The 24,584-nt window shown below is 28.6% G+C and overlaps 1 protein-coding gene across 4 annotated transcripts in view; it reads left to right on the plus strand.

Moving 5' to 3' along the window:
* The first annotated feature begins 207 nt into the window (after positions 1-207).
* LOC124927540 (UDP-galactose transporter 1-like) overlaps positions 208-24,584 on the plus strand; it is a 32,676-nt gene continuing 8,299 nt past the window's right edge. Inside the window, exons 1-6 of one of the 4 annotated variants that reach the window (XM_047467974.1) lie at positions 208-271; positions 354-551; positions 2,398-2,647; positions 2,724-2,931; positions 4,064-4,295; positions 4,401-4,819. In XM_047467974.1, coding sequence (XP_047323930.1) covers positions 441-551; positions 2,398-2,647; positions 2,724-2,931; positions 4,064-4,295; positions 4,401-4,628 — 1,029 coding nt within the window. In that variant the 5' untranslated portion in view covers positions 208-271; positions 354-440 and the 3' untranslated portion in view covers positions 4,629-4,819. Of the gene's footprint in view, positions 552-2,397; positions 2,648-2,723; positions 2,932-4,063; positions 4,296-4,400; positions 4,820-24,584 lie in introns of those variants that run through there. The other 3 variants (XM_047467976.1, XM_047467973.1, XM_047467975.1) reach the window with 3 other exon arrangements.

Genomic DNA, 24,584 nt, shown 5'->3' on the forward strand with positions numbered 1-24,584 from the left:
ATATTTTTTCACTCACGGTTATAAAACTGAAATAAATTCGTTAAAATTTTATTTCATTTTTTTTTATGTTGTTTTTATTTGAATTAATTTCATATAATTTTTATTTAATTTTGTAAAAAAATTTATTTTAAAAAAAAATAAAATAACAATATAATCCAACAAAAAAAACAACCTATCTACTAAGATACTGAGCAGCTTCACATGGGAGATGAGTTTACCTGCACCGTTTCACCCTTCCTCAATCCCTCTCTTCCCCAGTTTGGAAGATAATGTCAATCCCATAGCTCTCTCTTTCTCTATCTAACTTGCCTTGCTTCTGTTCCTCATAATCTCTCTTTCTCATTCATGTACAGTTCGAATTGTGCTGATGCAGATCTTCAAGTGGTGGAAATAAATTACTGATCTCGAGACTGAGACAAAATTTAGAGTAGTTCTTTGTGATGGACGAGGGACGGTTGTGTCAGTGGACGGCAGTTCGATCCATTCTAGCCATCCTTCAGTGGTGGGGGTTCAATGTCACTGTTATCATCATGAACAAATGGATCTTTCAGGTTCGTAAGAGTTTATGTTCCAAAAAAATATGATCTTTCAATGGTTTTTTAGTGTAACTAGTAAATTGAAGTTTCATTGGTTGGTTGATATAGAATTATTGTTGCTGTTCTGTGTTAACTAATTAATGATCTCATAGTTTTCTTTAATCTCACCCAGAAACCTAATACGGGTAATGAGATTAGCTTACTTTATTTTACGTTTTCAAATTTGATTCAAAATTAGCTTTTAAGGTAAATATTCAATTACCCAATTAGACTTTGTTGTAAGGTTTTAGAGTTGGGTGAGGTAAAATAGGAAAAACAATAAGTTTATGCTGCTTTGGATGTTGAACAGTTAGTAGTAGATAAAACTCAGAAGTATGTAAAATTACGCCAAATGATACAACCAAGTAAAACACAAGAGATTTGAAAAGTAAGAAGATTATTCTGTTTGTTGGAAAGTAAAGCTTCATTGAAACTACAATAGAAATCTTTAAATGATACAACCAAGTAAAGCACCAGAGTATCAGATAAACTAAAATGTAGGGAAAAATAACATCAAGGTCCTAATAGGATTAGGTCCCTCTTACATGGGGTAGTGTAGTCATTGCCTCAATGTGAGTTGTTGTTCCTCTTCCACTCCAATGCCCCTTCTCCTCATTGGATTCTGTGACTATTCTTCTATCTAATGCTCATCTTCTTAATGGAGACCCCAATCCTCCTAGCGATTTCTGATCTATCGTCTTTTGTGCCTTTTTGGAAAGTGATATTTTGTCAAATCACCATCCCAGCACAATCACATTTGAAATCACCAAAATAAAGAGTGAAAATGTATTTTTGATATTTCGTATGAAAACTGTGATTGATTTAGATGAAACTTTATTAGGTGAAAAGTGAATGAAAAAAAAACTGATATTTTTGCCAAATTTGTAGTACATGCTATAAAAAACTCTTTAGATGACAATTTTTAGCCAATAAATTTTATTTTCTAATTTTTTACCACGGACAAAAATAGATACCAAAAAGGCCCTGTGAGGGTGTTACAAAATGAGCTAGGGTTTGTCACCCTTTCCTTTTATATATGTGATTGAATGACAGAGATTAAAGGGGAAATGGAAGGCATAATTGGAACGGTTCGTTATGAGCACTTAGAGCACTTGCAGAAGGAGACTGGGCCGTAAGTTGCTACTTGGCTGCAAAAGAGTAATGTTCATGAACCTGCAACAACATAATATTATAGTTAAAATAGGTTAGGGATTTAGGGAATAAGATGAGTAGTATAGGATTATTATTATTAGTTCCTTAATAATATGATATGATTCATATTATTCCTGTTCAGATAAGTATAAGGATTTATGGTTAGCTTAGTATTTCAATTACACCTACGGTACCATTTAGAGTTATGCAATAAAGAACTTAATTATACTCTAGGACTCTCGCTTAATCTCTCCATCAGTTCTCTATTTTCCTGTTCTTCTATTTATGTATTCTGCAACATAAGTGGTGAAGATGAATTATTGAAGCATAACCCTACTCTATATTGACATCATCTCTTCTCATGTTCCTATTTTAAGAGCTTCTAATCATTTTTCCAAACTTCCATTGCTATAAATTCACTATTTTAGAAATAAAGCACTGAAATTTTGATCACCTCAATCACTTAATTAATCAAGTCATCAACCATATTTTTTATATTATTTTAAATATTAAATATAAGGTTATTTTAGTCATTGAACCCAAATAATCCTATTTCCATTGAACAAGGTGTTTTCCCCCTAAAATAAATCAGGTTATTACAAAACAAACTACATCAAACAAGCTCATGCTTTTGATCATTTTGAAACCTTTGCTTATTTTCCTTCTGCAGATACTGGATTTTAAGTTTCCTTTAACTGTATCATGTATACACTTCATATGCTCCTCCGCTGGTGCATACTTAGTGATAAAAATATTGAAGCTTAAGCCATTGATAGTAGTTGAACCTGAAGATCGATGGAGAAGAATCTTCCCGATGTCATTTGTTTTCTGTATTAACATAGTTTTGGGAAATGTTAGCCTGCGCTACATCCCCGTTTCCTTTATGCAGACCATAAAGTCATTTACTCCAGCAACAACAGGTCTGTTTGCTTTGTCAAAAAAATTATCCTCTCTCTGCATATTTCATGTTTTTTAGTTCGGACACTTTTCGAGCAGTTGTATTACAGTGGCTATTTTGGAGTAAGCACTTTGACTGGAGGATATGGGCTTCGTTAGTTCCTATTGTTGGAGGGATTCTACTCACTTCTATCACGGAGCTTAGCTTCAACATGTTTGGATTTTCTGCTGCTTTATTTGGTTGTCTTGCTACCTCGACAAAGACCATCCTTGCTGAGTCTCTTCTACATGGTTACAAATTTGATAGGTACTTCTCTCCCTACTTTTTTATTCTTTCAAATGGTTAAGTTTGTATTAATAAGCATGTCATGGAAGCGATAAAAACAAGATTGAAGAAAAAGTCTTCACATCCTGGGCTCATTCAACAAAAGTACTGGGTTTGTTTGATTATATCATTGAGAACCAAAACTTGATGAAGAAACCTTCAAAGCAACATAGTCCATATTTTGTGAAAGAAAAAAAAACAGTTTGAATTTTGATTTCTTTTTGCCCTTCTCCACTGTTTTGTAGACGACTTTCATTTAACGGAAACTCAACTGGATCACTGTACCTTTGTACTGGTGAAAAATGTTCCCCACACTTAGGAGTATCTTGCTCCCTAGTCCCTACCTATTAAAGCTAAGGTCTTATTTGATGTAGGTTAATTCCAAATAACCCACTATCGAATCAACACTCTACTCATGAATCAACATCATTTAAATCATCAACTACAATACCAAAGTACCCTCTATTTAAAAGTTAAAAACCATTATATATATTCTTACCCCTAATGTATTTTTATCCATTTAGTCCCAAATAACCTAATTTTGTATAACTTACATTGAACAATATTATTTGAAAATAACTTATAGGCCTAAATAACATTAAACATTGTTAAATAGATGCATTCTATGTTTGAACCTACCAAATTTATTAACCTTGAAGTTTGTATTAATAAAAAATTTCACAAACTTTTAATAATACTATACCAAGTTAGTATTGAACTTGCGACCTGTTCATGGAACAACTAAACCATCATGTAATGTTCAATTGGTCTTTGAGCTCTTCCTGGGTTGGAAGTAGATTTTGTGAGTGCCACGTTTTCGTTATTCTTCCTCATGATTTTGATTATTTACTGGGTTATCATGTTCTCCTTTTTTTTACTGCAATAAAACATATATTAGGGAGGCCAAAATAAATAATTACAAGCAGAAATACCATAAAAGGGGATATTGCAAACATCAGATATTGCAAACATCAATATCCCCCAAACATAAAGAGTGCCTTATCCATTTACAGGTTTCATGGTCAAGCAAGTTGTAAAAAAAATAGTAATAAAAGAGCATGAATATTTAGTCTTCGCCAGTTGTGATATGCTTCTCTGTTTATGTATTGTGCAGCATAAACACAGTGTATTACATGGCTCCATTTGCAACTATGATCTTGGCAGTACCTGCACTGCTAATTGAAGGATCAGATCTTATAATATGGTTACAATCTCATACATCCATTGTCCCATCCCTTACCATAATCTTTGGTTCTGGAGTACTTGCTTTCTGCCTTAACTTCTCTATCTTTTACGTCATCCATTCCACAACTGCAGTTACATTCAATGTCGCTGGAAATCTTAAGGTGGTTTAATAACTAGCTAGTTACACTTTTCAAATATAAGCTTTCTGTTCATGATCCAATTGACTTCTTATATATACCTTTCTTTGGTTATTGATATTTTGTTAGGTTGCAGTTGCAATTACATTTTCATGGCTAATATTCCGAAATCCTATATCCGTCTCGAACGCTATTGGATGTGGGATCACACTTGTTGGGTGTATGTTTTATGGGTATGTAAGGCACATGCTTTCCCAACAGACACTAGGAACGCCTCCCCGGACTCCACACACTCCCAAGAACTTGAGGGAGTTGATTCCGCTTGTGAACAGCGATAAAATAGATGACCAGGTATGAGAATAGGTTTTCTTGGCTATGGTGAAAATGGATATATATTTTATATATACTGTTGTGAAGAAAAACTGCAAGTTTCCATCAAATTTGTGAAGAAATATAATCATAGTCTATCATTGTTGGTATTTACATGTATATATTTAATTATATATATATCATTTTTATTTTTCTTATTCTTATGATCTCTCTTATTATTGGATGACCAACTAATTCCTTAAAACCAAAAGGGTTGCAGATATGCTACAGATATATTTGATTTTCTCCTATTCTCAAACTCAGTCTAATTTCTCTTCTAGTATGGGCAGTCTTATCTAAGAATAAATAAAACTTATTTGTATTCATGAGGCTCCTTTAGGCTGTTTGATTGCTGGAGGTTCCAACTAAAATTTCAACATTGCACTTCTCAGACCATATAGAGTTTTTATGTATATTATTTTTTATATAAAAAAGTAATTATTTTATTTAATTGATTTTTCCCCCCCAAAAATGTTTTTATTATACTAATAGTAGAAGTGACCAGTGTCTTGAGTGAGAATAAGTCGGATAATACATGGTAACTTCTGAGATTTGTTTACTACCTGTCTGGTTTGGTTTTGAGAAATCCATAAATAATAAAATTATATAAATAATTTTTTTAATATAATATATTAAAATTTTATATTATTATAAATAAATAAATTTAAAATTATTATAAAATATAATGAATAACATATGTAGTGTTGATTTTATATATTTAATTGAGTTTATAGTTTTCGGAATAGAATCATGGTAAAATTGGATCGGGGGCGGGGACACAAATATCATCATCGTCTTATCTTGATTCAACTAGGTAAAACCGTAGGAGGTTTCAAATTGCTATTTTTTTAAATTGTCATTTTTAGTCTTTAGAGTAGTCTTTTTATACAAATTTAAATACAATTCTATTATTATAAATTGTAATGTATGATCTATCAAGAAAATAAAAATATATCCAACAAATTCAAGGTTACATCTATTTATTTATATACAATATTACATTTGACATGTTTGAAAAAAGAAAAAAGAAAGATGTGACCACAAGGAGATTAATAGAAGTGATAAGTGTCTTGAGTGGGATCACAATATGGCGGAGAATGTATTTATCATTCTTATCCTATCTATGTGTGAGACTTTTTTTTTTACTGCATTTCCTGTTTGATTTTGAGAAATCCAAAAATAATAAAATTATATAAATGATTTTTTAAATATAATATATTAAAATTTTATATTATTATAAAGAAATATATTTAAAATTATTCTAAAATATAATGAATAATCATTTGTAGTGGCTGATTTTATATATTTAATTGAGTTTATAGTGTTCGAGATAGAATCATGGTAAAATTAGGTCGGGGGAAGAGACACAAATACCATCATCGTCTCATTCCCAATTTAACTAGGGAAAACTGTCAAAATGAGACAATTCAGTTTGATTATCATGGGAGGTTTCAAATTACCATCTTTTTCAAATTGTCATTCTTAGTCTTAGAGTAGTCTTTATATATAATATTATTATAAATTGTAATGTATGATGTATCAAAAGAACAACAATATATCCAACAAATTCAAGGTTACATCCTGACATATTTATTTATATACAATATTACGTTCTAATATGTTTGGAAAAAATGTGACCACAAAGGATTGAGCACATATGCGCATAACTTGTCGCCTGATGGGCTTGAACCCATGACATCTTAAGGAGGTTGGAAATATCCACATCTTGTTTTTGTTATGTTAGAAGAGGGAATTACATTCTGAAATGTTTATCTATATTTTCAAGATTGCATGTGAGATAACATAATCAAAATGTTTGTAAACTATTAAAATATTTAAGTTTTCGAGGTGTCAACTTCCTGCTGTGAAATAGCTTGATCTTGCCGAACTTTAGCGTCATTAACTGTCTGGTCATAAACAAATCTTCTATAGACCGAAACCTCATCTTTACTATCAGATTGAATATTTAAGTTTTCCAATCTGTTAGATAAATCAATGATTGATGAAGTATTACTTTCAACAAATTCGTCAAATACAACATGAGTTGATTCTTCAACAGTAAGAGTCATATTGTTATAAACTCTATATGCTTTATTAACTTCAGAATATCCTAACATGATGCCAACATTCGATTTAGCATCAAACGCGGTCAAATAATTTTTACCATTGTTATGGATGTAACACTTACAGCCAAAGATCCTAAAATACCAGATGTTAGGAACTTTGTCATGGTATACTTCAAAAGACATTTTATTAAGACGTTTGTTTATCATGAACCGATTTTGAGTATAACATTCGGTATATATAGTCTCTGCCCAAAGTTTTTGAGCAACACCTAAATTGGCTATGATGGAACTTGCAGCTTCCTTGAGGGTTCGATTTCTCCTCTCAGCTAGTCCATTTTTGTTGAGGAGTTCTTGCACTAGACAACTCGTGTCTAATACCAGAATCCTCAAGATATGCATTTAAGATCCTATTAGTGAATTCAGTTCCTCTATCACTTTTGATTTTGTTAATACATACAAATTTTTCGTTTTGTACTCTTTTAAGCATCTTAATCAGATTTGGAGTAGCTTGGTTTTGGAAACTAGAAAAATAACCCAAGTATATCTAGAGTAGTCATCAATAATTACCATAGTATAGTTTATTCCTCATAGGCTAGTTACCTTAATAGGTCCGAAAAGATCCATGTGAAGTAGTTCTAAGTATCTATTAGATTGAATGTTTCCCTTACTTTTAAAGGTTGATTTAATTTGTTTGCCCATTTGACAAGAAGAACATACTTTATCTTTTGAAAACTTCATATTAGGAATTTCTTGAACTAGTTCCTTAGTGCAAATGTAGTTGATTTTCTTAAAGTTCAAATGATTTAATATTTTATGTCAAAGCCAGTTTTGATCATTCTTAGTAATCATTCATACAGATTTAGAACATTTAACTTTCCAGTCTACTTTGTAAATGTTTCATATCTTATGCCCTGTTAACAAAATACTATCCTGTTGATTCTTAACTAAGCATGCTTGTTTGTGAAATTCGACAGTATATCCTATGTCACACATTTGACTGATACTAAGCAGGTTAAAACATACATTTTCAACAAGTAATACATCATTTATAGTTAAGTTGTCATGGAAAATCTTAACCCTGCCCATAGCCTTACCCTTAGAGTTATCATCGAAGATGATCTTTGAACCGGATTCTTTCACAATGTCAGTTAACAACTTGCCGTTTCCTTTCATGTGCCTAGAGAATCCGCTGTCCAAGTACCATTCCGAGTTCTCCAAGCGTTTATTATGTTTGCCCTGCAAAATACAGTTATTTACACCCTTTGATACCCATATTTAATTGGGTCCACGGTTAATTAGTCCCTTGGGAATCCATACTTGAATTAATCGAATGAATCTTCCTGTAAAAGTCTTAATAGTTCTACTTGTATCAGGTTTTACATCTCTCTGTCTGCCTTTGAATACCTCATTGTATGGTGGTGGTGATCTTTGATGAGTTTTTTTTTGACTTTCTATCGTGTTCTTATCTAACCGGCCAGTTGACTTTCCTTCTCTCAAGAATGAGCCATCGCGACTTGTCGGTTGGTCCTACATATGTTTGTTCTTTTGCCAGTTTTGAGTCGTGACTTGCTTCACTATCGGTTGATGTACTCTTGACAAAGTTTATGAATGGAAGCTTGTCTTTACTGAGTTTTAACTCTTTGCAGTTATAAGATTTAGACTTATTTGGATTGTTGTTGTCATAGCCTAGACCGAACTTACAATTATAGGGTCTTTGATGACTCGTCATCTGGTTCACAGCATCTCCAGATCTCTTCCATGCAATAATCACGTATTTTGTCCTTTCATTTTCTTCAGTTAACAATTGGACTGTCTCCTTGAGCTTCTCATTCCAAATGAGAGTTCAATAGTTCCACCGGTTTGAGTATTTAACTGGGTTGGTATGAGATTGGACAGATTCCTATACTCAATGACCATGTCATTAGTGCAGTAATCAAGTCTTCTTGGATTAATTCCTTAGAGGCAAAGTCGAATACCTCTTCCTCGTTTTCCATAAGACATCTGATTCCTTCATCCTCACTGTCTGAGTCGCTATGTGCCCACTGACTTCCACCATCATCAGCTAATAATTCCTTTTGGATCTCTTTTCCGTGACTGTTTGACTGGTGATCTTCCCTTTGATTCTGTTCGGTTGAATTTCGTTCGTCCCTTCTTGATTACCGACATTCCGACATGTAGTGACCTAATGCATCACAATTAAAATATCAAACGTTAGCTTTGTTACCTTTAGAGTAGTTGTAGTTGTATGAGTTGGTGGGTTGGTTCTTCTTTATGAACTTTCCGAACTTCCTAGCTAGAATGACCATTGCATCATCGCTGAACTGTTCAACCAATTTGATAAGTACATGAGCTGTCGGTTCCACGGAGGTCACCAGAGCTCTGGTAGCTGTTGATGCTGAGGCTTCATATTCATTTCTTAAGTTCATCTCAAACTCATATGCTTTCATATCTTCAAAGACATCATGCAACTTCATCTTGTGAAAACTATTTAATTCTCTCATCACCATGGTTTTGATATCCCAAGCTCTAGGAAGCGATCTTAGAGCTTTGACAATCATCTCTTTGTTGTCGTATTTATTTCCAAGAAGTGAGAGTTCATTCACAACACTTGTGAAACAGTCACCAAATTCTTTCATTGTTTCTCCGGGGCGCATCTTGATATTTTCAAACTTTTGAGTGACCACCATGATCTTGTTTTTCTTGGTTCACTCGTTTCCTTCGTGAAGCTGGATGACTGTCTCCCACACTTCTTTTGTAGTAGTGCATCCTTTGATCTTGGAAAATGTGTTTCTGTCTAGGGTTTTGTAGATGGCATTTCTACCAATATTGCCAAGGTTGTTCCTTCTTCTGTCCTCAGCTGTCCATTCGCTCCTTTCCTTGTCAATCTTTATTGGACCGTCAGAGATGATGAACATCATTTCATCATCCATGGTGGTTAGGTGCAGTTGCATGCGTAGCTTCCAATCAACGAAGTTTTCGCTTTTGAGTAGTGGAGCCTTTTCGTTATAAGACATGCTGACTTCTGGTTGCTTAAGTATATAGATTAGTTGCTTTAATATCACTTGTTAGGATCGGAATCGCCGAAGGAGACTGGAGTCTCGCTAGGATGAATGCTTACGCACACGCTGGTTGATAATAACCCTATTAGAGGTTATTATCGCTCTCAATACTACGCAAGTTGTCACAAACTCTTGAACTGAGTTTAAATGCGAAACTATTTGTTTCAACTTGAAGCAACACAAGCACAGTTTAGATAGCAACAAAAGGACACAAAGTAAAAGAGAAGCACAACACATTATTTATGGATGTTTGGAGATAAATCTCCCACGTCACCCCTTCTTCTCAAACTTTGAGAAAGATATTCACTCAGAATATTCAAATAGTTTACGGTACGTACGTCAAACTCTGAGTAAATATCCACTCATAATATTTACTGCTCGTTTTCGACTTCTTACTATGCTCACTCTGTTGAACAGAAACAAATTCTGTCAACTTACAACACTCACTACTCACACAGAATAGATGAACTTGTAATACACGTGAAATTCTAACACACACTGATTTGAACGCTTAAGCAATATTTGAGCAGAGATGATTTGAAGGTTCTGGAAAAGTTCTTAGCTCAAAAGGTTTCAAGGTTATAAAGTACTTTATCCGGTTAAGCTGAGTTCTCTTAAATATGAATATGACAACGATCATATTCTTCTTCTTCAACGAATATATTTCCTTGATAATACATCGTTTCTTGGATCTGATTGGTTGAGGATTGTTGTAGTACATTCTTGGGATATCCTCTGATATTGTTTGATAATAAGTCAACATGTCCATTAATTGGGTTAATGATTTCCGAGGAACAAATCATCATGCAGATTTGTCTTCTAATGATTTGGCTATCTGGAATAGTGTGACAAATATCTGCTCCAAGTAGACTATATTGGACTTATACCAAAATGGTAATCTGATCTTCTTTAGCAGGCTTCTACTTCCCAAAAGGTTTTATTAGACTTGTATTAAAATGACAATAATATAGTCTGATCATGTGAAAGCTCCTTTCTGTAATTACCGAAATTGTTCTGTATTGCACTAAAAGGGAAACTGTCGGCTACACACAGTATAACTTTGTCTTAGCATAAAACCGGTTCCGCCTCTTGGATCTGATCGGTCAAACTACTGATCATTTTACCGAATTCTCCCTTTGTAAATAACCGGCCAGGTTACCGTTGCATGGATACTACCGGTTTTGCTTCTTGGGAAATTACCAGACAAATTACCGGTTTCGTGTCATGTATAAGAGTCAAGGATTTTACCGAGAAAATTACCGGACAAATCACCGAACAAATCACCGGACAAATTACCGGACAAATCATTGGACAAATTACTAGTTCTGTTTTGAGAATAACCGATTAGTCTACCGATCTTACTGAGCGGTAAAACCGAATTCTACTACTGAACCGATCATATAACCGATTGAAAAAATGATTGCGTCGTCTTTATATAACCGAGGGTTCTATAGGTTATGCTTCTTTATAAATGTCCGAGAGGATAAAACCGATGCCGAAGATATAGTACCAGTCATACTACTGTTTGGTTTACCGATCCTGCTTCTTGGTACATAACTAATAAGTTTACCGATCATGTTGCTGAGCGGTAAATCCGTTTTTCACTATCGAACCGATCCACTACCGGTTCCGTTTCTTGTATAAATAACTGAATGAAAAGTCGATCAAATAAGACCGATTTGCGTTGTTTATATAACATCGGTCAACCGGGCTGAGCGGTAAAACCGATTTTCATTTCCGAACCGAACATATTACTGGTTGCTCCTCTTTGGTAGATAACTTAACATAATGCCGATTTGTAAAACCGAAGGAATAAATTACCGGTGGTGGTTTTACCGATTTCTACATTTCCATTTTGATATAAACCGAACTTCTTGGCTTTCCGGTTTCATTTTATCCTGCACAAATGATGAATTTGGTTAAGTTCTTTAGATAACTAATTACTTACTAATTACCTATCTAATTTATCTAACAAACACTAACTCAATTAGACGTATAAACTAATAAAAGATCATTAAACATACATATCATCAAAAATAGGCTCATTTAGCATAGATTATTAACATAATAGGCTCATTTAACATATATGTTAGTAACATAGTTAATTTTATTTTTTAATTTATATATTTATTAATTAAATATTAATATATTTTCTCTCTCATTCTTTTTCATTAATTTTACCATCTAATTTTATCTCATTCCTAAATTTGTTATTATTTATATATTAGTTTCTGTTTCTCTTTTGTATCCGTTTTTATTTCTCTTAATACTCAAATTCTCATTTTTAACATATTTTAGCAACTTATTTGTGAATTTTGTTCTATTGTAATATATTTGTGAATGAAACTAATAGTCTTTTATTTAATTTTTATTCATGACTTATAGTTATAGTAAGGAATATTATTTTTGTCTAATATTTGATTATTACTCTTTTATTGTTTGATGAATGGGTTGTCATTACTATTATCCAATTTTTGATTATTAGTTTTTTTAGAGAGTTTTTGATATTGAAGAGTTGAGTAACTGTTATACCTAACTATTGAAACCAAACAATTTTAAAATAATTAATAATCAATGTTATATCGGAAAAAGACATAAAAAGAAGAAATATAAAATTAAAATAATTAACTATGAAGGCTTGTATATAAGACCAGCCGCAGCAGGGGAGTATTTGAGGGGTTATTTGGGTGTCAAAAGAGGAGGGTGGGAGGCAGCAGGGGGCAATTTTGGGTGTCAAAATTTGACACGGGTGTCAAATTTTGTTTGGCCAATGAGATCCTGCCATGTGGCAGGCTTTTGATTTTACTTTTCTTATTTTAAAAATATATTTTAATAATGATTGATCAATAAAAAAAAAAAAAATTATATCAATATTTTTTATTTTTCACGATCTATAAATAGAGACTTGGTTTGTGTCATTTGGACACCAAAAAATTTCAGAAATTTTCTACCATATTATCATCCTTGTTTGTATCACCTTTCTTTTAAAATCTTCAAACTCTTTCATCATTGTTTAGAGTGTTTGTTTTCTTCTTCGTTTTAAATAATATTTGTATGTTTGATTTATCAAGTGATGAATAATATTGTTTGTGGTTAAAAAAAATGAAATTATGTATATGTTTAAATGATGTGGAAGTGAGAGAAAGTGAAAAAGTAATTTTGATACTTTGAATAACACGCTGCTGTATGACATGTTAAAAAGTGGGTGTTAAAAGAGGTGTTAAGCTGACGTGGCAGGGTGTTAAATGAAAAAATTTAACACCCTGCTGTGGGTAGTCTAAGAAATAGAAAGAAAAAAAGAGATAAAATTAAAATAATTAATAGTAAATACACTAATATGAATAATAAGAAATTTATGAAAAAGGTAAAAATAGAGAAGAAAGTTGATTAATTAAGGATAAAGAATGAAAGCGTGAAAGTTATTAATATTTAATTAAAAAATATATAAATATATAAATATATAAACAAATAAATAAAAAATAACTATGTTTATTAAGAGACTTTGATAATAGTATGTTTAAATAATCTTTTAGTAGTTCATATGTGTTAGTTAGTTGTACAAGTATATATCTAATTGAGTTTTTTTTCTTAAAAACAAAAATAAAGTTGGTAAGTTGGGTATGGTATCTTCAATTTTTTATTCATAACTTATACCTTACCGAAAGTTTTAGTATCGAAAAATTCATACATTTACTTTACCTTAATTTCGTTAAGGTATCGATATTATACATTTGATATCTAAAAAATATATTAACTTAAATAAAAAATTAATTTAATATGGTTACTACAAAATCGTTACACACAATTAAAATTTAAAAATATTTATCAAAAATAAAATATATTGTGAAACTAACAAATGTTAAAAATTAAATTTATTTATAAAAATTAAAATTAATAAAAATAAACATAAACATAATTTTCAAGTTAGATTAGAGTGGACTTGAAATAGTGAGATTCAGAACGAGTCTTTAATAGCATTTACTTCTATAATTATAAAAGTTAAATAATAAGAAGAAGAATATTTGTATATGAGATTAACATGGTAACCTATTTCATTAGGTCTATTTTGAAATAAAATAATCAAACTTTATAGTAAAATAAAAATAATTTTATTTTATAAAATAAAATATTTAATAATTATATATATTTATTTCCAGAAGTATGTTCATGTAATAAGTATTATATAATATATACATTTAAATTTATAAATATTATTTAGATATTTTCGATATATCGTATATCTAGATATAATAAAATTTTGAAAATCTCATACATTTATTATACCTTATATTTATTTTTGGTATACCTTAAAAATCTCTATATATGATTATACATTATTTTTAATAATTTTTTCTAAAATAAAAATAATAATTAATTATTTAATAAATATATCATTATCAAAATAAAAAACCTAATATCTTTTATTCAAATAAACCTAATATTTAAAACAATCAAAAGATATAATAAAATTAATATTTAACTAATTAAATATTATAAATTTAAATTTAAATAAAATATATATACTTTATTTTAAATTTGTTTATATGAAAACATTTTGACCATCACAATATTAATATTTTTTTTATCACAAATTATTTTGTATGCAAGCTAATAATTAATTATGGATTAATTTAATCTAATTATTAAAACTAGTATTTAAAAACTTAATATATTTATACAATATATCATAATAATTTGTTGAAATAATATTAAAAGATTTATAGATATTAATTTTAAATTATATAAAATTTTATAATATAAATCCTTTGTAATTTATAAAGATAAATTATATAATTATTTTAAATATATGTAATTAAATAAATATTACCTTTTCATATTTTAAAATTATATTTTAATAATTTTACAAAACTATTAATTATAAATTAATAAAATAAATAATTATAAATAAAAATTATTATATATAATATATTATTTTTTTGTACAGTGTTTAAATTTTCTTAGATATTATATTTTTAATAATTATATCAAATTTATAACTTTTTTTTTAATTTCTAATTTATATTACAACACATATTTTTAAATTAAAAACGGTTTAAAAAATATAAATATATAATAATGGTAAATAATGAGTTCTTATGTATAATTATTATAATACAAATTAAAAAATATTTATATTTTTTAAATATAAATATCATTCAAAATTATTTATATTGATATTTAAAAATAGTTTTAAACTAAAAATAAAATAAGAACTAAATGATTAAATAATATTAATAATTATTATAGTCTTAAAACATATTTTAATCTTATTTTTCAAAATTATAAATTATTATTTAAAATAAATACATTTATAAAAATAAAAAATAATAAATTTTCAAAAACTTATAAAATTAATAAAATATATAAATTAATTTATAAATATAATAAAAAAATGACTAATTTAAAAAAGTTATTATTTCTTAAATATGAATAAAATTCACAATTATTAAATTAAAAATAAAATATATATGAATAATTTTATAAAAATGTTCTATTATACTTTTTAAAAATTTTGTAATTATAAAATTTATTTTATAAATTAAATATTTATTTTATTTATAATATTTTTATATTTAAATTTTATTTAAACTTGTTTTTTTTATCTAAATATAAAATATATTATTTATATATAAATTTTTAGTAAATTAAACATTTATTTTTAAAATATTAAAATTAAATATTATATATTTTTAAATTAAATATTCTTATTTTAAAATAGAAAAAATCTATAATATTTTATAAAATAATAATTTATAAATATATAAATTTAATAATATATATTTTCAATATTTAATTTTTATATTAATCGTTAATATATTAATTAATAAATTAGATTGGGAAATATATTTTAAAAAAATATTATAATAATTATTTTATTAAAAAAATGTAAAATAATATATTTTGGAGGTTATACTAAATTAATGCCTCCATCTGAGTTTTTTGTTTTTTAAGTTACTTTTTGTGGTTATGAATGTAAGATTTAACATGTACTTTTTTTTTTTATTTTAATAATAATATCTCTTATTCTTTTTCAAAGTTATGATATTTTATCAATCTTATTTAATAATTTTTATATTAATATTATTTATAAAATTTATTTATAATATTTTTGAAATTTTTATATAAATGAAATATAATTATATATTTTGAAATTATTATAATAAATAAATTTATTAATTTAAATTATAAAATAAAAAATATGGAAAAGTTATTTTAAAGAAATTTTATTATTAATTATAAGATTTTTGTTTATATATTTTTAAATTCATTAATTGAAAATTAAATATTATTAATAAATTTTATAATATATATATTTTTAATAATACTTCTCACAAATTTTAAGTTATTTATATTATTAATAAATATTTGCTTGTATAGATTTTATTTATATTTGAAATTTTATAATATGTATGTAGATTTATTTGTTGAATAATTTTTTAAATATTTAAATTAAATAAAATATATTTGTTAAAATTATAAAAAATAATATTATATTTATGTATGTAAATAATATTATATTTATTTATTTTGTTAGATTTTGTAATTGTTAACATTTCTATATAATAATAATTTAATGTAAAATTAGAAATACAAAATGAAATTTGTTTGAAAGTTTTGTTATATATATATATATAATTTATAATAATTTTATATTAACTCTAGAACTATTTTAATATTTAATAAATTATTATTATTTATAAAATAAATTAATTTTAATAATATTAATAATTTTTTTATATCATATTTAGATATGGTGTGTTTATGTTATATCTTTAAAATTATTTATAGTCAATAAAAAATATTGCTGTTAAAAGAGATAAAAATATCGAGTAATCATATATGTAAAAAGTAAATAATATGATAGTTCATACACTGAATTTTACTCCCTAATTTTACATTTTAAACAATTTCAAGTTTATAAAATTAATTTCCTAAATCTCTTTTGTGGGCTGATTGCATGAGAATTAAAGATAAAATTATTATTGAAAATAATGTTGTATGGAATTAAATTGTAAAATTTAATTTGAATAATTGACCAATAATATCCAAATTTTACAAATAAATATAGAAGTTGATAAATAAATTAAAGGAGACAAATATCTATTATTAATATTAATTTGATTGTATATGAATGAGTATTTAAATAATAATAATATTAAGTTGAAGTGGCTTACACGGTGGACGGACCATTGCCGTCCACTGTGTTGCATAAGGGCAGATGAGAGATTCAGCGTCCCGAACTAGGCGCTTGTTGCCAAACACGGATTGTTGCCAAACATTGAAGGACTAAACCTAGATCTACTCAATCCTATTAATATACTAAAAGTATCTATTTTTCTTCATTTGAAAATCCACTAAACTATACCAATTCAAAAAGGAAATAAAGCTAAACAATAGGAAATATATACATTTAACTCTTACAAAAGTAGCGCCATGTTCTTGTCTAGCCTAATAATCCTCTCAACTTCTAGAGGTTCAGATCAACAGAAACAGCTTCCCAAAGAATAATTTATGTCTAAGCCAAATGCATCCACCAAACACAAGCATGTTTGCTGAAGAGCGATAGCCAACACAATATTCCGATACTTGTTTCAAGAAAAGTATGTAATAGCATATGATGTTTGTCTTGTTCAACATTGCCTTCCAGACATTATAACAAATAATGTATCTACCATCTTGGGAGATGACAATGATAACTAATTCTTATAGTCATAATATTCGCAATAAAAAAGAAAATGATATAAAAAGTTCCATGAATATCACGAGCAACAGTAAGAGACAAGCATGACAACTCATTCTTCTTTCATCAATCATTTACTCCGGATTCTAGAGGTTTTGAGTCTACACATGCTAAAAAAAACTTGGTTAAACACTTGCAACAAAAAAAATTAGATTAAAAAGTTCAATGAATATCATTTATTATAAGGCAATGAATGTGGTACAAGTGCTAGAACCTCCTAAACATGTAAACAAGTCGGACATTTATAAAAGAAAAATATAGTTTGGCAATGTCATGTGCATAATTCTAATGCTTAACTTGATGGGTTTTGATAAGTTTTGGTTTGTCCTATTCTCTTCCATTTGGAATAAAAACCAAGACTTACAATTTCCACTGCAACAAGAATCACACTGTCGGACATTATAAAATTACTCCCATGTCATACACATCATTCTTGTAACCTCTGAACATTAGACTGATTTTTAAATAAATTCCAGAATGACTATTAAAGATAAGATGTAGGTTGATAACTGAAGCATATATCATTAACTAGGTAAAATTCCATTCATTGCATGACTGGTCTAGCTTTTTTTCTTGTTCTTGCATAAAAAAGAGGTAAACACTGCCTAATTTAAAATGGATTCAGAATCTGTAATAGTTAGACTGAAATATGTTGGGTCAAATTATTTTGACTAAGTGTTGAAATAGATTGATTATTGAAATTTTGATGATGAAATTATTTTTGGATTATATATGCGTCTAATTGTTTTTAATACAGGTGTATTGAAAAACAATTTCATTAGACTTGGTTCTAATTAGGTTAATTAGACCGATTTGGCATTAGATGCACAAAGTTAGACGTGCAGTCTAACTAGCGAAGTTAGACGTGTAGTCTAACTAAACGGTGTTAGACGTGCAGTCTAACTGGAGGAATTAGACGTGCAGTCTAACTCATGGAGTTAGACGTGCAATCTAATAGACTTCGTAATTAGACGTGCAGACTAACTCATGGAGTTAGACGTGCAGTATAACTCGTGGAGTTAGACGCGCAGTCTAATGGATTCAGAATTAGACGTGAAGTTTAACTCGTGGAGTTAGACGTGTAGTCTAATGGATTCGGAATTAGACGTGCAGTCTAATGAATTCGGAATTAGACGTGCAGTCTAACTCATGGAGTTAGATGTGCAGTCTAATGGATTCGGAATTAGACGTGCAGTCTAACTCGGCGGAGTTAGACGTGCAGTCTAATGGAAAGAGAAAGTTAGACGTGCAGTCTAACTGGTGAAAGTTAGACGTGCAGTCTAACTGGTGAAAGTTAGACGTGCAGACTAACTCCTCCAGATTAGTCTAAAGTGATTGTAGTTAGACGTAAGTCTAATCCCATTAGACCAGGTGGTCTAATGGATTCTGTTATTAGACGGGGACGTTGGATTTCATTAGACGAGGTCGTCTAATTGAAATACGTCTAATGTTTTGCTTAAGCAGTTGTTTGAATCTAGCACCCGCCTACCCACGTGCTACAGTTGTACGCTACTCCTGCTCCACTTTCTAGTGAAGATCAGTACGACAACTCGATGCAACCAATCAACAAATGACACGTAAACGAATATCCTTTCCACTACTTGTTTTGCAGGTAAATCTCTGAAGAATATTCGGCGCACTACCTGTTGTGTACGGCCACGATCCTTGTATTTAGAGTCTGCTGTGTACTATGGAGGCGTTCCAATAGAAGAGTGCCACGTATCATTCTGAAGATTCGACCGTTAGTACCTGTGCATATTTAAAGATTCCTAATGACAACGGACAATATGTCGATCATCTTCTTACTGAAATTACTGAGAAATCAAGTTTTTGAATATTCATACTGTGAGCTGCTTTCCTGATTGTACCGTGTGTTAATCAAAAGAGAGTTAGAATCAAAGCATCCTTTAACTGAGTGATATTTATCATATTGTAAGTTGAACAGAGTGTGTTTTGTTCAATAATGAGCTAAGTGTGTGCAAACTGCATTTGATTCAAATCATATTATAGTGAATCCTTCCGGTGGTTGGAAGAAGGGGTGATATATGAGAGTTTGCTCCGAACATCCATAAACAAACTGTTGTGTTGTTCTCTTCTGTCATTTTCTCATTTTTCATCTTAAACTTCAAACCTAAGTAACATTTCTGCACTTGATTCTGTTTCAAGTGTTTACAAGGGTTTGCGTAGAATAGAAAGTGAATTATATCCATAACAAGATTTCTTTCAAACCGTTTTTCATAAGCCTTCATCAATCGCCAGACCCCGTCTCTATTGATAAAGTCGATCCTACCAATTGGTATCAGAGCATTAGATTTACAATGTCCACTGCAACAAGAATCACATTGTCGGACATTATAAAATTACTCCCATGTCATACACATCATTCTTGTAACCTTTGAACATTAGACTGATTTTTAAATAAATTTCAGAATGACTATTAGAGATAAGATGTAGGTTGATAACTGAAGCATATATCATTAACTAGGTAAAATTCCATTCATTGCATGACTGCTCTAGCTTTTTTTTCTTGTTCTTGCATAAAAAAGAGGTAAATACTACCTAACTTAAAATGGATTCAGAATCTGTAATAGTTAGACTGAAATAGGATAATGAGATGAGAAAGGAATGGTTAAGATTTAGATGGTAAGCTTGAAGAAAATCTCTGTCACTACAACAAAACATACTTCCAGCGACCCTTATATGCCAACCCATATTAAGCGTTGGTAAAAATTAAAAGAAAAAAACTTTTGTCAACCTTTATATATCTATACCACTACCTTTATTTTTTTTATATACAAACTTTGTAACTTTGTTAAAACCTTATAATTTAAATATTCTAAATTTTAATAATTTTTATGTTTTATTTTTAAATTTTGTAAATATTTTTTTAAAAATTTTTTATTTATTTTTAAATTAAATTTGACTTAAAATTTTGTTAATATTAAAATTTAATTAATATTTTTTATATAACATAATTTTTAAACTTTTTATAGTATTATTAATATATGTCTTTTATTTAATTATTATTTAAATTTAATTAAATTAAAAGTAAAATATGAGAGAGTTCATTAGTTTTTGAAGTGTTAAAATATGACATTTATCCCACATCGGAGAAAAAGAAGAAGTTTTTGGTATATAAAATATGAGAGAGTTCATTAGTTTCTGAAGTGTTTTTAAGGTTATAATTTGCTGGAATATGGGTTCACCATAAGGGTTTAGGGTTATGTTCATCATGTACTTGAGAGACGAAGGGTAAATGTGGTAAATGTGATAATAGTAAGGGTTTAGGGTTATGTTCATCATGTACTTGAGAGATGAAGGGTAAATGTGATAATAGTAGAGATAAAAAAAAATAACATTTAAAATGAAAATAGAAAAAAACAAATTTTAAAAAAACAGTTTAAAAATAAAACAGACTTTTAGCAACGTTTTTTAATTTTGCCAACGCTTAAATAAGCGTCGTTAAAACTTTCGCCTTTCGGCAACGCTTGTACCGACGCTTAAATAAGCGTGGTAAAAACTTGCGCCCACCCTGCTTCTGGCGACGCAAGAATAAGTGTCGGTAATGTTTTTGACGACGCTTTTAAAGGTTGGCAGAAGTCTTTTTAAGCGTCGCCGAAAGTCATTTTTGTTGTAGTGTGTAGCCAACAGTTGCCTTTTAGCTTACAAATTCAACACGCGATAAACTAACAATAACTTTTTTTTACCTTTTAAACTAGCTCTACTTTGTGGACTTTATAGAATATAACCCTTAAATAGTCAGTGATCATATTTGTTGTAATATGATAGACATTTATGATAATATGTCTCTTAAGAAATCCATACCCATGATTCAAAACAATTTGTAAGTATCACTAGAACACAAGGTCATGTTTGTTCTAGATTTCAAATATAGTAGAAACTCTATAAAATAATACACTTGAGACGATCAAAATTTATTAATTAAAAAAGTTTTTAATTAATCGATAAATTAATAATCATTAATTTATATATTAATTAATATTTTATTAATTTATAGTAAAATATTTAGTTTACAAACACCTTTAAGCTTCCACTTAATTATTGTATATAATGCATGTATTGTATATCAAATGAATGGCCCAATTTGAAAGAAAGCTTCAATCTCCCACCTTATTATGTTTCTTGTGTTCAATGTATCACTTTATGGACATTAAAAATATTTTCTATATAAACAAGATCAAAATACTGTAGGTTAACACAAACAAATCATACACACACCGTGGCTTCCCATCTTAAACTTCTTTTCGTGCAAATACAATTGCGAACCGCTTTCGTCATTGTAAACTTCGATCAACAGATAACGTGACTTTTGATAACTCAGATTAAGGTGGTGAAAACACTCAAGAACTCTAGAATTTGATCAAAGAGTTGAGTTATTGCAATGCAATGGATGTCGAAGATGTTCTGACTTACCCAGAAAAAAATGTAGTTGCACAGTTGTTGACTAATGAAGAAATTATTGAAATCGTTATTGGAATTAATAAAGATGATATCGTTGAAGAAGATGACGAAAGTTCTACAATGGAGCCCCCTTCGCGAAACGAAGCTATTAAAACGGCAATCACATTGAACAATTTCTTGTTGAGCTATGAGAAAACAACACCAGAAGTTCTTACCATGCTAAGGAAAATTAGAGACGACATTCAAGGGAAATTGATTTCAACAAAAAACAAAAGACAATTGAGTCATTTTTCAAAAAACCTTCATAAATCATTCATGTAATATGCTATATATAAGGAATTATTAATTTATATTTTATATGGGGTCTAAATAAATTATCAAAAATGTATTATCTTATAATTTTAGCGAATTATTAATTAAGCACCCTATCCCCGAGTCCCCGAGTCGGGACCGACCAAAAATATTATCTTAGAGAGTTTATTAAATAGTCGAGTATTAATTTATCGAGTTTTTACTGTACAATTTAATATCAATATCAAAATTGGTTGAATATAGGAAAATTTTACTATTTCTTTAACTCAATTTGTCATTTTTATAGATGCATCAGAAAACTGGTAGGTTAATGTGCATAGCCTTTATGTTCTGTAAATTAATAGTGTAAGATGTATCTGATGAGACATGTTCTGCGTGGCAATAATTTCTGTACACAATTCTAATTCTTGTAAGAGCTCTATTGCAAAAGTTATTTTTTTAAGCTTAGATTCTAAATTGTTGAGATTGGAATTAAATACATATATCCTTCTATAGCAAGTTTTTATTACCATGTAAGTGCAATTTTAAGCCTCGCTAGGAGACCTCATAGCAAACAGTTACAATGTTTATAGACTTTGATAGATAAAATAGAAAGATATTTTGTCTAATGATTTCAGATAAGGGATATTTGAAATGGAGCTAGAATTTAGATGATATTCCATTTGAATTTGAGGGCATAATGTATGTTGAAATTAAGCTAATTCTATTGATGAATAAAAATAAAATTGTGAATAAATAAAATCAAAAAAAAATCACACAAATTCAAACGTGAATTAACGAGAAATTTAATCCAAATTATAACTAAATATTATTTATTTAATTAATATTTAATGCTTAATCAGAAAATTAAAGTTTAATGTTAGGATAAACATTCAACTTTAATTAGCATGTAAATTGGCCAGGACTTTTCATTAGCTAGCATAGCATTAAATAATTAATGTCCAACATTGTATTTCAACAAATCATCGTATATGTAATCATGTTAATTAGTTATAGATTAATTGACAAATGAATGAGCAATATTTACTGCTAATAGACAAATGTTTGGATAATTTTATTTGAAGGTTTAATTCTTAACAATATATACCCATTCTTTATTCATTTCATATATATCACTTCATCCTTTATTTTTTTTCTCACTCTAGAATTTCAAAAGACCTCTTCTTATTTTGTGTATTTTTTGAGTTATTCGTTCGATATTTTCCGTTGAAACCCAGTGATAGTTCAGGTACTTTATCAAGTTCGCTGCGTACGTAGTGATTTCGATGCTGAATCACTACTAGATTCGTTGTACCCTAGGAGACAACCATCTATGATAAGCTTCAGCACAAAGGGAGACGAATGGACTATTTTAAGGGAAATGTGTTAAGCACATGCATCGAATCAACATTGTATTTGGTGATTTCGTTCTTCTTTATATTTAATTTAATTTATTTGTAACATCATATATATATATATATATATATATATATATTTATGTTATTTCAAGACAAGATATCTAACAATCTTGAAGTGGTTTGAGACTAGAGATGAGAGATTTTATATCGTTGAAAAAATAAACTTTCATAAAATAAAACCAATCATTAATATTTTATCCAAATAATTAAATTATTAAAATTAATTATGTAATTAACATTTAATGATGTGAAGAATAATAAAATATTATTAAAGAAATTATTGACTACCTCATTAATCTCATAATTTCTACACAAGAAATTGGAATGGTTTCAAGGTAAATGACTAATGTCATTTCTACACTTCCGCTACACACCATTGCATCTGAACTTTGAATCACTATGTCAATGCACCCTTTAATTGTTCTACCGCTTTTATGACCTTTTGTATTCTTTCCGGAGACAACTTATACTTCATATTTTACTAAACTCTGTCAACAAATAAATATATATACACATTTAAAATGAAAATTTAACATCATAATCAAAATGTAATATATAAGACAATATATATATATATATATATATACTTATATAAATAAATATATTATATCTTCTTAGTTATTAATCATAATATCACATTCTTTTAATTATCAAGCTTAATTAATTTAAGAATGTATACATATTATAACTAATTATTTTAAAACTGAAATCATATGTTTCAATTATAATTAATTTTAACAACAATAATTTTCTAAAAATTGAAAGCTAACATGTTAGTTACTTTCTTATTTTTATTCATTATTATTAATAATTTTAATAACTAAACAAATCTTTAATTAAAATTAGAACAAATTAAATTATTGTGTTCTAATTTATTTTTTATATAACATTTGTATAATGAATATACATATTAATGTTTCTTGAAAATTTTTTTATATCAAAATATA

Source organism: Impatiens glandulifera, chromosome 2 (genome assembly GCF_907164915.1).
Source record: "Impatiens glandulifera chromosome 2, dImpGla2.1, whole genome shotgun sequence".
Lineage (NCBI taxonomy): Eukaryota > Viridiplantae > Streptophyta > Magnoliopsida > Ericales > Balsaminaceae > Impatiens > Impatiens glandulifera.